Source organism: Photinus pyralis, unplaced genomic scaffold (assembly GCF_008802855.1).
Source record: "Photinus pyralis isolate 1611_PpyrPB1 unplaced genomic scaffold, Ppyr1.3 Ppyr1.4_LG1, whole genome shotgun sequence".
Taxonomy (NCBI): domain Eukaryota; kingdom Metazoa; phylum Arthropoda; class Insecta; order Coleoptera; family Lampyridae; genus Photinus; species Photinus pyralis.
In genome coordinates this window covers 59,465,600-59,480,006 of record NW_022170249.1, presented here as the reverse complement: position 1 = coordinate 59,480,006, position 14,407 = coordinate 59,465,600, and the positions used below count along the sequence as shown (strand labels likewise).

At 33.6% G+C, this 14,407-nt stretch overlaps 3 protein-coding genes across 6 annotated transcripts; 1 reads left to right on the top strand and 2 right to left on the bottom strand.

Annotated features, from left to right (window-relative positions):
• The first annotated feature begins 432 nt into the window (after positions 1 to 432).
• On the top strand, positions 433 to 13,827 carry LOC116164282 (rho-associated protein kinase 2-like). Its single transcript, XM_031478435.1, has 15 exons — positions 433 to 993; positions 1,048 to 1,266; positions 1,316 to 1,411; positions 1,459 to 1,656; positions 1,717 to 1,870; positions 1,917 to 2,071; positions 2,119 to 2,233; positions 7,860 to 7,929; positions 8,547 to 8,793; positions 8,843 to 8,966; positions 9,024 to 9,154; positions 11,080 to 11,691; positions 11,738 to 11,938; positions 12,614 to 12,721; positions 13,292 to 13,827. The coding sequence occupies exons 1-14, from the start codon at positions 622 to 624 to the stop codon at positions 12,716 to 12,718; spliced, it is 2,799 nt and encodes a 932-aa protein (XP_031334295.1). The 5' UTR covers positions 433 to 621; the 3' UTR covers positions 12,719 to 12,721; positions 13,292 to 13,827.
• On the bottom strand, positions 3,466 to 4,590 carry LOC116169997 (DET1- and DDB1-associated protein 1). Of its 3 annotated transcripts, none has more exons than XM_031486240.1 (4): positions 4,422 to 4,590; positions 4,235 to 4,373; positions 4,123 to 4,184; positions 3,466 to 4,065 (listed from the first exon to the last, which is right to left on the bottom strand). In XM_031486240.1, exons 1-4 carry the CDS (start codon positions 4,422 to 4,424, stop codon positions 3,976 to 3,978), a joined length of 294 nt encoding a protein of 97 aa, XP_031342100.1. In that variant the 5' UTR covers positions 4,425 to 4,590; the 3' UTR covers positions 3,466 to 3,975. The 3 variants fall into 3 exon arrangements, with proteins under 3 accessions (XP_031342100.1, XP_031342110.1, XP_031342090.1); XM_031486250.1 differs by having other exon boundaries at positions 3,466 to 4,062; XM_031486230.1 differs by having other exon boundaries at positions 3,752 to 4,074; positions 4,422 to 4,585.
• On the bottom strand, positions 5,702 to 7,269 carry LOC116169981 (adenosine kinase 2-like). Of its 2 annotated transcripts, none has more exons than XM_031486219.1 (3): positions 7,032 to 7,269; positions 6,818 to 6,982; positions 5,702 to 6,764 (listed from the first exon to the last, which is right to left on the bottom strand). In XM_031486219.1, the coding sequence occupies exons 1-3, from the start codon at positions 7,181 to 7,183 to the stop codon at positions 6,050 to 6,052; spliced, it is 1,032 nt and encodes a 343-aa protein (XP_031342079.1). In that variant the 5' UTR covers positions 7,184 to 7,269; the 3' UTR covers positions 5,702 to 6,049. The 2 variants fall into 2 exon arrangements, with proteins under 2 accessions (XP_031342079.1, XP_031342072.1); XM_031486212.1 differs by having other exon boundaries at positions 5,704 to 6,773; positions 7,032 to 7,266.
• Positions 13,828 to 14,407: the final 580 nt, after the last annotated feature.

Sequence of the window (14,407 nt, the reverse complement as noted above, 5' to 3'; positions counted from 1 at the left end):
TGCAACCGGCCCTATGTGTTAAAAATACACATCAAAAAGATTTCTGCGCACAGATACCTTCCGCACTCGCGATTCTGCCCTTTTATGTTTAAGAATATCTGTATCAAATTTGATTCCAATCCGTTCAACCATTTAGCCGGAAATGAGAGTAGGTACAGACAGACCGATTGACATCATCGAAATGTTTGATTCGGATTCCTAGTGCTTCAAAATGTGTGTTTCCGTCAAAACAGTGGGGGCTGGGGGGCCATTTTGTACCCCAATGCAATACCTCCCTTACTAACGTGGGGGTCAGTGGGTGGTAAAATCGCATTGGTTGTGTCACAGTTTATAACTTTTCGGCGTAATTTTAAATTTATATTAATTAAAATGTCTATAAAATAGTATAAGAAATGCATATATGTGTATAAATCATTTCTTGGTATAAGAAGTAGTCACCAGCTGAAAGTACGATCATAACCTCACTTTGCGAAAGAAAAATAACAAATAATCTTTTAACTACAAACCAACAAAACAGTATTTTCTGCGTATAAATAGCATCGTAACAGTAATTTTATTTAAATAATTCATCCCAAGTAACAGTTTGCTCGATATTAACAAGACAAATAGACCTTCCCAAAAATGGTAGATGTACGAGATATAATGGAATTGGATCAACCTGTAACCCCAGAAATAACACGAGAATCCATTATCGGACCAGATAAACTAAAAAGGCGTACATTTTCTGCGACGAAGGCCCCAAAACGACCTGAAGGAATGCATCGCGAAGTGTACGCTTTGCTGTATAATGACACAAAGGATGCACCACCGTTATTCCCTTCAGATACTAGTAACGGATATAAGCAAACTAAAATTAAATTGGGAATGCGCAAACCAAGAAAATGGGAGTGGATGCCTTTCACAAATCCAGCGAGAACCGATGGGGCTGTGTTTTATCATTGGCGAAGGCCATCAGATGGACCAAAAGAGTATCCATTTGCAAAATTTAACAAAGTAATTAAAATAGATCGCGGCTATTATATGTAGTGTACCTACATCTTATTGTAGAAAATTGAAATTCCAACATATACAGATGCAGTTTATCAACAACACTTGCAAACGGAAGGTTGGACTAAAGAGGAAACCGACCATATGATGGACTTGGCAAGAAGGTTTGATTTACGATTTATAATTATGGCAGACAGATATGATACGGAAAAGTTTAGTAAACGATCAATTGAAGATCTTAAAGAACGTTACTATAAAATTTCAGGAATTTTAGCCAAGGTAATTGAAATGGTGCATAACTGTTATATTTTGTCTTTATCTTTTCTAGTCAAGTGGTGAAAGAAAAGTGTACCATTATGATGCTGATCATGAACGAAGAAGAAAGGAGCAATTGAAACGATTGTATGAGCGTACTCCTGAGCAGGTAATGTTTTTTTTTTGTAAAATTGTCACAATGTTTAATGCACGCAGATTGAAGAGGAACAATTTTTAATAAATGAACTGAAGAAGATTGAAGCCCGAAAGAAAGAGCGTGAGCGCAAAACCCAGGATTTGCAGAAATTAATTAGTCAAGCAGATAATCAAGCAGATCACTTACGAAAAGCCGATAAGAAAATACCGAAAAAGAAATTGGCAAATCCTACTCGTCCATCACGAATTGACACAAGTGTAAGGGATTTATAGAGACTTTTCTCTTGAAGGGTTGGTTCATGAACGTTTCTATTGCAGCACATTTTACAGGCTGTTGAAACGGCAGGAATTAAATTTCCAGATTATAAAAATAGTGGAGTCTCTCTTCGCTCTCAAAGAATGAAGCTACCAGCTAACGTTGGTCAGAAGAAATCAAAAGGAATTGAACAGTTGCTTCAGGAGATGGAAATGGGTAAAATCTGACAATTTAGTTTTTCAATTTGTTGCTTTGGTTTTAGAGCTAAACCCCATTCCTACCGAAGATGTTTGTCAACATTTTAACGAATTAAGAAGTGACATGGTATTGCATATGGAGCTTAAAGCTGCCCTGACATCGTGTGAATTCGAATTACAATCACTGAGACATCAATACGAAGCCTTAAGTCCTGGGAAGGTATGAATCTTGCAGTTACATTTTTAGGTTCTATAATGGAATTTTAGTCACTGACTATTCCTCCACAATTACTTTCATCAACTACTGAAGGTGATGGCACGAAATTATCGGGAAATCCTGAAATAATTGATGTGGTTGGTTCACCTGGTACTCCTGGTACAGGCACATAGTTTAAGTAAGGACATTTTATAACAGTTTCCAAATAAAATGAATACAATACTTAATTTGTGTAGTTTGTTCAGAGTTGTAGCTCAGGCACTCCTGATTGGGGAACTTGCCAAATGTGGTATGTCAGTTTTAATAAGGATTAAAGATCCAAAAAGGAACTCTAGAAAAAAATTTGCTGTGGATAGCACAAATACCACCCTCACATCTGCGCATGCGAGATTCTGCCCTTTTATGTCTAAGAATGTGCATCAAATTAGGTTGAAATCGATTCAGCTGTTTAAAAGCCAATGAGTGTACAGACAGACAGACCAACTGACATCATTGAGATTTTGTTTGATTCAGATTGGCGTTTTAAATTGAGGTTGCTGCGCCAAAAAGAGATAACAACAACGAAGGTATGTTTGTGAAGGAATGGGAATCAGTGACAAACAGTTCTCCCCTTTGGCGATTCTATGAATATCTCTGAAACGGCTCAATTTTACAGACCCACACAAAATGCCAAGTACCATCTTCCACTCCTTTCAAGCCCCGATTTCGGCCGCGGAAAAATTCAGCTGTTTTAATTATTTTTCGCCAATTTCTAATCTTTTCACCTACATGAAAAACCCAGTTTGGAGGGGGAACTAATTTTTTTTCTTAAATAAATGATTTTAGAGTTATTTAGCCTGGACGAAGTAAGATGTAAATGAAATGTTCTACTGCATTCGTTCGCTTGTAACCAGTTGACGAGGGTTTGAGAGGAAAGCCTTGTGGAAATTTCCCAAGCATCTCAGTTTTCCGTTCGACCGTGCTACTTTCAGACATTCTCATATTTTTTAATTATAAAATAAGACAAAACTCAACAGTGGTTGCAATTTAAAAATTTTGGCATAGGTATGATCATAGTGTACGAAAGTTTGAAACCATCTGGAATGTAGTTTTTATGATCATTCATTTTTCAGATTTTCTTTTTTACTCGTTTGAAACGTTATAGCTCCACCCTGAGACTTTGGTAAAACCCTGTACAAAAATTGAATTTCACATTGCAACAAAGCATGTTCTTTTACTTATCGCTGAACCAAGCGGTTTCAGTAGAAACCATTTCTTCCCCTTTCTTTACTTATCTGCCTCTTAATACTAAACAGTGTATGTAGCTAATTGACATTTCAGCAGTAATTAACAATTAGTAAAAGAAAAAATTATTGATTCACCTTGTACTAAATAATATTTTTGAATGAAATATGAAAGATTGTAAAACATATTATATTTGAGTCGATTCCTCTAAACATTACATAACATTACTTTAAGACATGTACATCAAATTTTAACATTAATTGTTTATAAAATCTTACGATATCCTATAAGATATACGTCGGTACTCTTTTAGGTAAACATGTTCGACATATAACCTAACTACTTTAAATCGACAAGGTATTTGAACATGATTTGAAATAGCATCGTAGCTTAGCTACACAAATTTAATTTTAAATGCGTCTTCAGTTTTGATGAGTGACTATCCGTTTGGCACCTACCTCTAGAACAATGTTTTGATCGAATACCAAATTTTCCCAGGAAGTAATAATTACCAAAGTAGGATAAGTTACCTACCTCATTATTGGTAGATACTTTACAAAACCTTACGAGCTAGGGATAAACTAATTTATGCGAGAAAACTTATTCAACACTTAACAATGAAATACAGAATTAAATAAAAATCTTACAAAGAAAATAAATACTTCTATTGAAAAACCAAATGCTTACGGTGTACCGACACAGTCAATTCTAGGCCTTTTCCGTGACTGATTGCAATCGTCTGCATTATCGAGAGATATGTGATCTCTTTTCTTCTGAAATCCCTAAATTTAGATGTAAATCTTAAGGATTGTTGAATGAGATTTACTTACCTTTTTATCCCAATGTTGATGTAGGTACCTTAAGAGTATGCTGGTTTTCTCTGTCACTATTACTAAAAAAATAAAAGGTTAGATTTGAGATGAAGATCTAATATAAACCCACCTTGCTCCGATGGAAAATCTTTTGTGGGAATGTAGACGGATGGCTTTTTTAATGAAACTCTTGCGTTGCTATCTGCGTGAAATTTTGAAAAATTGTCTTCATTATAAGAAGGTAACCCTTTTAGAAACTCTGCAACAGACTGACAAAAAACTTGCACTTTGAATTCATTTAATTTGGCGTATGTTACCATTTTGTTTGAATTTCGTAAGACTGTAGATTTTTTTAATTCAATCCAAAGATTTAAGGTTTTATAATTTAGAAGTTTAAAACAGGAATTACGTGAGAAAATTAACTAACTCAAAAGACGAAAAGATTGCATGCTAGTGTGAAAACTGTCAAAACAAAACATTGAAGGACGTAGTGCCAAATTTATAATATAAGTAACTAAATAAGTAACCAATAACTGTTGACTGCCAACTGTACTGTATGGTCTAAGCTGCCAACCCCTGTATAGCTTCGCAACCATACTTATTGCCTACTTTGGTAATCGAACGCAGGGTAAGAACCTTTCTACTCGCGGTGACTTAGTGACTACTGTGCTCTTTACTCTTTAAACAGAATGATTCTATCCTCTGTGCCACCCTTAGATCATACATATTATGTCACTTGTTAGTATATATATAATCTAAGGTGCCACTAGTAGTAATATAAGGCCGATTCTAATTCAAAAAGTCATTAGAAAAGTCACTAAATCCAAAAAAGTCGTTAGAAAAAATTTAAAATAATATGTGATCGATTGAGAAAAAGTCACTAGATGTGAAAACTGCATAGAAAAGTAACCAACTAGCTTCATTCCTAAAAAATCTCTGCTCCCAGCCTATGCGCAGAACGGTCCACGTACGTTGAAGATTATCACGATTTATGTACATAGAGAGTTTCGTATTTCTTCCCATAGTGCTATTCTTTTTTTAAGGTGTGTTGCCTAACCGTAGGCATATGCCAGCACAAATGGAAGTTAATTTATGCGGAAAATTAGTATTGCAAATTAAAGGAGAAAAGGAAGAAGAAAAAATTCAAGTTACAGACATGCGTTAGGTTTTTGAATTGACATCACTTGTGATATTATAACTATCAATTGTTAAAATGAATGTACGTTGCTTGATAGGTTTTTGAAAATTAAGTTAAATATGCAAATGTAAGGTTAGCGCGCCCGACTATGTAACATTGAACTGTATGTAACGGCACTGCGATTAAAGCGGCGATTATTCATAATAACTGGTGAATGTGAAATGCAACCCAAATTTATGGGTGATTATGAATAATCGCCGCATTCTTATTACTTTCACCGTAACAGATATAATATCTCTTAAAAAGATAGGCTAATTTTTGTACGTGTACCCTAAACTTATATACTTAGTTCTGTTTGATATAACTATTGTATATTATACAATGATACATATAACCTTATACATGAGCGAGTAAAAATGTTTTTCTCGTAGGTTTTAACCGTCTTCTTCAGGACACGGGCGCCTTAAAAATTACACCTTATAATACTTCAGTGCGGCAACAATGTTTTTATAAATCATAACCATCGGTGAATGAGTCACCGACATTTTCCCCCTCCCCCATCGACTATTTATTTTCCTTGTGCAATTTGCCAGTGACTTCCTCTGCTTGTAAATAAATTAAGTTCTTGATTTGTTTTGCTGTTTATACGGGCTGATCCAGATTTTTTAAATTCTGATCATTAGAGGTAAGTTAACGTCTAATAATAATACCGATTATCAAATTGCAATTTTATTAGCCTTCTTATTATGTGTTAATTTTTCACACTGATGACTCATTAAACAAAATTAAATTTGTTAATCATAATTACTAATCAATGCTAGTGATAAATTGTGCAGTGTATTTTGGTATTGTGCATCCACTTTGTTGTATTATTTGTTGTGCAGACCAGCAGCCCCATTTCATACTGGTTAGTGGTTCTTTTTTTAACAACAAACCTGCTAAAAATCCTGCCGCAAATGCGTCACCGGCTCCATTTGAATCTTTAAATTTACTTTTGTCAATTTTCGGAACGTGCAGTACCTCAATGTGCCCGCCACTATGTGCACATATTACACATTCGTCTCCATTTGTAATTACAACAAGTTTACCGTATGGTAGATTCTTCCGATTTTGATAATTTTGACACAATTGTATTGCAAAATGGTCTACCGACAATGATAGATTAGTATTCTTGATTAAAGTTTTATACTCCCTACTATTTCCAAATAATACATCGGCATTTTGCGCAAATGCCCACATTTCTGTGGGGAAATTTTCAATCATATAAACACCACTCAAATTAAAAACGAAAGGAATACTTTTATCATTACAAAATGCCTCTACGTATTCAACAATTGCTACACGTTGTGACACAAAAAATCCTTCCACGTATACTAAGTTCGCTTTCATCAGCACATCTAACTTCTCATTGCATCGTATGTCATCAATATTGAGGTATTGTGCTGCACCAATATGGGCTATTAGTGCACGATGTACTCCTTTAATTAATACAACACTACACCCAGTCGGATGGTTTTCTTTTCTGCAATAACTAAATTTGGCGTAAACTTGAAGGTTCATAGCATGTGAGCATACTGTGTATGAACTCCCGCCTCCTGTACTAATTTTTCCAAGATAGCACTGTGTTCATCAGTACCAACCGCCCCCATCATTACTGTCGAGTTTGGTTCATTTAGAATCCATTGTAAAATTCGTAAAGTGTTTTGAGCGCACCCTCCCGGTGCAAATACTGGGCTTAAACTAAAAATGTTATTGTATTCACGAAATACTGAATATCAGAACAGTTTACTGTGAAACATCCTTAAGAAGTAAGCGGATGACATTAGCAGTTTCTTCCTTTTCATAGTCTTCCCGTATGTTGTACTTTTGTAAGATAGTATCATCATCTAATTGTACAATTATGTCTAATAGAGGATTACCGAATCCGACTATGATAACCATTATCAATTATGGTATAATCAAGTCACATGTTGTGCAGATTATTATTATTTGTCAGATGAATTGTGGCTGTGTCTACATGATCACATAAGGGATAGTAGTAGCAGAGTAGAGAGTGTTTTGATACATGTAGGGTTTTCTTAAATAAAAAAAAAGGTTTCATTGGTAGCTTTTTGAAAACCTAAACACTTTCAACATTCTTTTAGTTTCGTCTTTAGTATACAAAGTTAAGAGTTTTGTATTCAATGTTGTATTAGCTGGAAACAAATTCAAATTGTAGGGGAGGCGATAACACATTATCTCCCTCACTTGTAATTTTATATATTTTATTAGCGTTGTAACTTTGTGTAAGTGATGTGTTCTTTTATTAAAAAGTGTTACATTTTTCAGTTTAAGATATCTTCAAGGTCATACTTATTTTAAATTGGAATCCTGATATTTTATGTTTGGAGTTCTGAAAAAATGTCATGATGAGTGTCATCAGGTTTCCTTGTACCTATTGTCAACTGTTTTATATTAGATAATTGAATTTGCAAAGGCGACTAGACAGCAACTCTTTTTTGATCGCATAGTATACGTGGTGTTTCTGAAAAAACGAAATCTTGTAAATAAAGAAATTAGTCATTCAATTTTGGTCACCCTGTATGCGATAAATCAATTGTCAATGTGGATTTCGAAGGTATCCTTGTGCAGCAGTTTACTCCAGAAGCGCTTACCACTACCACTAATCCTCGCACTAATCAGAATGGGTAACAGCCTTATGGTTGAAAATAGTACTATATTTTTAAAATTTTTTAAAGAAATCAAGATATCTAAAAAATAGGTATAGGCATTGTTTAAAGTTTAAACAATGGTAGAGAGAAACCTGATGAAAATCATCATGAAATTTTCGTAGAAATCCAAAAATGAATAATAACAACTAAGCGTTCCAATTTAAAATAATGAAATTAATGGCGACTTCCGGTGTTTTATTACATATCTTATTTCGATTTGACAAAATATTATACTACTCGTTATACCATATTTACGCAAAACTTTCACTCTTATCTATTTGTTGTATAATAATGAATGTGGGGATAAATTGTTTCAGTAATAGTTTTTTGGCATTGCTTTTCTGGAGGATGTTATTTTAATTCATAAAACAATTTGGCATTAAATCTACTTGAGATCATTTGGTGAGATTCTCAATTTGATCTATTATTGGTATATGACTATTTTTAGATGAAATTCTTTTAAATCTCTTTAGTAATAAGTAGTTCTGTGTTTTCCTTTCATTGCTCATTTTTTGATCATCATCCAATTTGTTGATTTGAATCAGTCCTCTTGAGTGCTTAGTGTTATTTATATATTTTTGTTGATGTTCTAGATATTTAAAAATGGCTGTTAGCAGCATGTTACCACCGGACTGTTCTTTATACCCGGAATCTGACGATGAAGAGTCATTTGTAGTACTCGGGCATTCGTTACCTCCAGAATCTATTGTGGAAGTTAAAAATGATACACCAGACTTACTTGACTCGTCTGTTGTGCAACAATCGATCAGTTTAGCTTCAAGTGCTCTTGAAAGCTCCTTACCTTCGTCACCATGTTTACCACAACTTGACAAAGAACTTGTAAGTACATCCTTTTCTTAATAGTATTTGATGAGCATTTGTCTTTTAGATTCTGCGTGTAACAAAGCAAAATGTGAGCGCGATGACTTCCGCAAATGTATCTGTCGATCTCAGTCCTGATGAAATTCAACAAAAGGTAGATCTGCTTATCGAGGAAAATCTTAAGTTAAAAGGTTTGGGTTTGTCACTTTTTGTGCGTTGAACAGACACAAACTAATTTTTCCCCTCAGAAACGCTTCATCAAAATAACTTAGCCATGAAAAAACAGTATGGAATATTGGCCACTTGGCAAAACGAAGTTTCCATGGTGCACGCTTCACATAAACAGAAATTTGACGACATAAAGAAATATGTTGAGAAGGTTTGTAATTAAGTGCAAAGTATTTGATGAGCATTTTGTGTACGATTCAATTATAAATAAAAATAATATTGGGGGGGATACAGAACCATAACATTAATAAGGCTAGTCTGGAAACACAAGATTTCGAAAAAAGTTTTATACTATAGTTTTAGGGTTCTTTAATGTCTGCTTGGTAGTAATAATTATAATTATACAGGGTTGGTCATAAAAGCACTGCACACCAAAATTGCATTTTTTTGTATGAAGAACAATAATGAATGACATCACAAATTTCTTTCGAAATCACTCTGTGGTTCTGAAAAAAAACCGATTGTGATGTTTGGTTATGATTGTTTGAAATCATTAATTATTGTTCTTCATTCAATACATTTATTTATTAATTTATTTATTTATCTTCAAAACTCTATAACCCGGAAGCGATTGAATTTAGGTACATTACGCTTACACATCTTGCTTAAAATGGAGAGAAGTGAAATATCAAATAATTTATACGGTGCCCCATTAAAAAAATGCAGTTTTGGTTTATTAGGCCTTTATGACCTACCCTGTATAATTAATATTATTACTGTCTAGTACACATTGAAGGATCCTAAAACTATTGCATAAAACTTTTCTTTCAATATCTTATATATTTTCCCTAGAATCGACTATTTCCAGATTTATCAGACTCTGTATTCTGGTGTAATCCAATCTTTCTTTCATGGTCACAAAGTTGCTTAGGATTTTGTTTATGAATCTTAAGATACAGAACAATTCCAAATTGCGACTATTATGATTTCCAAGTGGAAAAAATCTCTTATTTGTGAAATAATTTATCCCAACCTTTATTTCTGTAGCCATTGACTTTGATTGTGAATTTCTCTCGCCTATCGCTTGAGCAATAGAATGACAAAAATTGGAATTGGGACTGTATAAAAGACAAAATTTAGAAACATGATCTAATTCTGGCAGCAACCATATGCAAGAAATCATTTTCGTCAGTTCTTTATTGGTGTTCAAACTTCTAGAAAAAAAACAGCGTATGTGTTATCGTTTGTGTAGGATTGTTAAAAAAATCGTGGAAATATTTATTTATGTAAAATGATTGGTTATAAGTTTTCAGGGGTATTTGTTTAAACAGAAGCTAATAACAATTACCATGATATACATTAACACAAACATTGTCTATTAACCCTTAAGATACTATGCTATTCACGCTGACGCGAAGTATTAAGCGAGGTCCTTCAATATAGTTGACGTCATAGGGCCACAGACACCTGATTCCGATTGTATGATACCTCTAATTAAGTATGATGTTCTATAAATCTGCGAGCAGTCGTTACAACATGCGTGAAAGCTACCATACTGGCTCATACAAAAGCAATCTGCTAACGAATACCGGCCAGTTCTTATCTGATATGTGCGTAAAGGGCGTAAGACTAACGACCGATATTATAAAGCATAAGTATTTAAGTATGTTGTCAGCTAACAATGTTGTTAAGGCATGTGATGGATGATTTTACAAAGAATGATGTTATTCTTGATTGGTTGTTTTTACAAAGAATGATCTTATTGTTTGAAAAAACATCCAATCATAATATTCCTTAACAACATTGTTAGCTGACAACATAGTTAAGTGTGCTTTATAATACCGGCCGTACGAGTTAGATGGCGGTTATGTTGATAGTTGCTGCAAGAATTAGATCCGGCCTACAATTTTTTTCAGTAACTAAATATGGCAACCCTAAGATCTAGCGGGTACTTTGAATCTAGAGAGATAATGCTAAAATCCCATATTCATTTTTTTGAAATTTTACAGCCTATATTGCATCAAAGTTGTGTTCTAAATAAATTAATATTTCATTTTCTGTAAAGTTTCTCAATTAGTTTTAGAGCATTTTTTTCATTTACAAAAAATACCTAACTTTTTTGTTCGTTTAATGCAGTTGAAATTGGAAAACGCGAAATTATCTGCACTCGTCACAACCACTGAGAAAGAAAAAGAAGAATTAAGGAATGAAATAAAGCATTTAAAATCTGAACAGGAACTAGCAACCGAAAAAGATAAAGTCGATTTAAACGTATTAAAAAGCAGCTTTGATAATTTGTGTGAGTTTGAACTGTTATCCACAAAGAAAAAAATTAAGGAGCTGGAACAGCAGCTGCTTGCAGAGAAATCAAACCAGAAAGACTTGCAATCGTCGTCGGTAAAAGTACAAAATTTGACAGATGATTTACAGAGGTTGAGATTAACAAGCGAAAAGGATGTAAACAATTTAAACAGGCAATTAAAGGAATCCGAGGCATTGCAAAAAATTTTACTCGACGAAATAAAAGCTTTAAAAGCTCAGCTATTAACAACTTCCACCACGAAAGAAAACCATGTTAACTTTGAAGAACAATTAATGGCCGCCCAAATGCACATAACACAGTTGGAGCTTTTACGGAACGAGGACAGAGAGGCGATAAACGCAAACGAGGTAAAGATTTTACAGTTAGAAAATCAGGTTAAGGAAATGGCCGCTTCAAAGGAGACGCTCGATTTACTTCATGAACAGGTAGGCTATTTAGAAGTAACCAACTACTAACGTTGAATATTTACAGTTGGATATCTACAAAACCGACTTTGAAGCTGAACATCATGCCAAACTTAATTTGGGCAGGGAAAAAGAGACAATTGCCGAAGATCTTCGCAATTTGCAGAGACGTAATCAGCAGTTGCTTGAAGAGGTTGACCGTTTAAGAGGTAGTGATTATGTTCATGTTGTAAGAGAAGAACATGCTGCTGCGCCACCGACACCTCAGGTAATTCTTTACTATCTTTGTCTCGGAACTGTAACTGACAGTCAGCGGTTTATGACTTTGGCTTATGGAGTAATTTAGAAAAAGACCAATTAATTTGGTATGGGTGTAACAGTATGTAAAAAAAATGTAGTAGAATCAAAACCAGCACATCAAACATTTCTTAAACAGAGTGTGGTGCCCGAACAGATATTTGTGTATTTACGACATTAAATGAGTCTGTCAAGAGATAAATTCTGTTATGCAACTGTATTGGAGTATCTGCTTTTCTGTACAGGGAGGATAGAATTATTTATTCTCTATACTTTTGGATGCCATTAAATGCTACTTTGTCCCTTAAGCTTAGTGTTTGTCTTTAAACCAAACGATATTTTATAGCTCAAGCCCATGTCTCACCTGTTGGAAACGTTAAATCCACGCATCTACCCACCTCCATTACAAAAACCAAAGCTATTCACTGTTGTACAAAACTACATACACAAATTTCCCACACTGAAATTAGAAACCTGGGAATAGTAAATCATTTATGCCAAAGGGTATACTGGAAAACCTTGCATTGTTTTTACAAAACGAAGATATCTTTTTCACCCTTACATTTTTAATAAATTCCTTAATCATTTGTTATTTATGACATTACAGAAATGTTGATGTCGAAATTATTCTTATTTATTTTGACAGTCGCCAGAACCTGTTGTGTATACTTGCCCAATGTGCTTAATTCACTTCCGATCATTGCGAGTGCTTGAAGATCATGTCGAATATTGTGTATTTCACGCACAATAACGGGTATGCTTAGAGCTTTTTTAAATGTCAGAGTGGATTTTTTTTTTTAATTTTGTTTTTATCTTATATATACACAGTTTTTGTTTTTTGTTTTAGCGTCCAAAGTTCAGATGTCCTAACTGTAATCGTAGCTACATAAATCGTGATGAATACTACCGTCATGTAGCTCCTTGTATGGCAGATATTGACGTACCATTTTAAAATTGATTGCTGTGTTTGTTATTGTTTCTGTAGTGTTTTTATAACATTGTAAATCAAGTTGTAAATACTACTTTTATGTTCTTGTTTGGTTGCGTAGCCAATTACTTTTTGTTTCTGTCATTTGATGTATATATATTTGTTTATTATGTAGGTGACAAATATGAATTAAAATTTATTGTTACCTAATGCGCGGTAACATTTGACAGACTTCTATATTCGTTACTTAATTTTGACATGTGTGCTAAAAATTTCACTTTACATAGTGAGACACAGTTGCCCTTATCAAAAAGATGCCTGTGTCAAATGCAGATGCACTTACTTGTTGTTTGTTTTTCTTGTGCATTTTATATTATATCATTTTTATTGTTTTAGGTTGCAGACTTCAGATGTCCCAAATGTAACCGTAGATTTGTTAGTTATAACGCGTTGGAGGAACATGTACATCCTTGTATAGATATTGATGGGCTGTTTTAAAATCATCTCAATATGTTTGTTATGTATATAAATTTTGTTGTGACTATATAATTTATGCATTTGTATAGTGTTTATATTAGATGTATTATTTCATGCTCTAAAATTCGACATTTTTGACAGAAGTATTTTGGGTATATAACTACCTACATTACACTCTTGTGGTATCCGATTAATCGAGTTTATATTAACAATGTGTGTATGTAGTCTTATTAAATGTTATTCCACACTAATACATTTATATAAATTTTAAGAAATTGAAATTTATCTTTTAGTGTATTTAGTTAAAGACAAGTACTCGTGTTAGTATAAAAATATATTTTTTTAGAAATTTAATTACACTTGACGTTATGTCTGTGAGAATATATATTGCATTATATTATGTATATTTTGTTGTACAACAAACTAGTTCGATCCAATAAAAAGTTTTAAGTTCATTCATCCAATTAATAAATAAGGATTCGAACCATTGCTGTGCTCTTATCTTGAGTTTGTATATTATGTATCTGACGCCAATTTGACGTTTTGCAAGAATATTTTAACAATTTTATGATTTTGTTTATAAATTGTGCCTCTTCTATCTCCCATCATTTATTTACATTCTTATGATATTAAAATTCTAAAAAAGCATCTGGGGAGAGGGGTGTTGTATTCCATTCTGCTCGGAATTACTACTGCGTAGTTCAACTAGCATGAGTTCCTCGCCAAAAAATAAACACTTCATAAGTAAAGTTTGCACCCATACAGTTAACTGTGGTGGTGTTGTTACAATTCATTTTTCAACTGCATGAAAGATTTGTTAGTGCTCATATGGTAGCCCCCTTCTGAGATTTTAATGTTAAAAATATAAACTTTGATGAGGTATCAATTTCAAGCTTCACATACACAAATTGGGCACTTTTATGTGATTTAGGGTACTTCTGTTCGAGAAAAGTGACTCCATTTACAAGGTTAAATTAAAATTGATATGGAAATTAAATAGTTATAAATGCATGATATAAAATACAATTTATTTTG

Bases quoted from the DNA above. Each gene is read 5' to 3' on its own strand.
- LOC116164282 (XM_031478435.1), top strand. From the start codon at position 622: ATGGTAGATGTACGAGATATAATGGAATTGGATCAACCTGTAACCCCA. The intron at 994-1,047 runs GTAATTAAAATA...ATCTTATTGTAG, and splicing joins CATTTGCAAAATTTAACAAA to AAAATTGAAATTCCAACATA. The intron at 8,794-8,842 runs GTAAGTACATCC...TTTGTCTTTTAG, and splicing joins CACAACTTGACAAAGAACTT to ATTCTGCGTGTAACAAAGCA.
- LOC116169997 (XM_031486230.1), bottom strand. The intron at 4,185-4,234 runs GTGGGTTTATAT...TTATTTTTTTAG, and splicing joins AGATTTTCCATCGGAGCAAG to TAATAGTGACAGAGAAAACC. The intron at 4,075-4,122 runs GTAAGTAAATCT...ATCTAAATTTAG, and splicing joins ATCAACATTGGGATAAAAAG to GGATTTCAGAAGAAAAGAGA.
- LOC116169981 (XM_031486212.1), bottom strand. From the start codon at position 7,183: ATGGTTATCATAGTCGGATTCGGTAATCCTCTATTAGACATAATTGTA. The intron at 6,983-7,031 runs GTAAACTGTTCT...TAACATTTTTAG, and splicing joins CTTCTTAAGGATGTTTCACA to TTTAAGCCCAGTATTTGCAC. The intron at 6,774-6,817 runs GTATGCTCACAT...CGCCAAATTTAG, and splicing joins GAGGCGGGAGTTCATACACA to TTATTGCAGAAAAGAAAACC.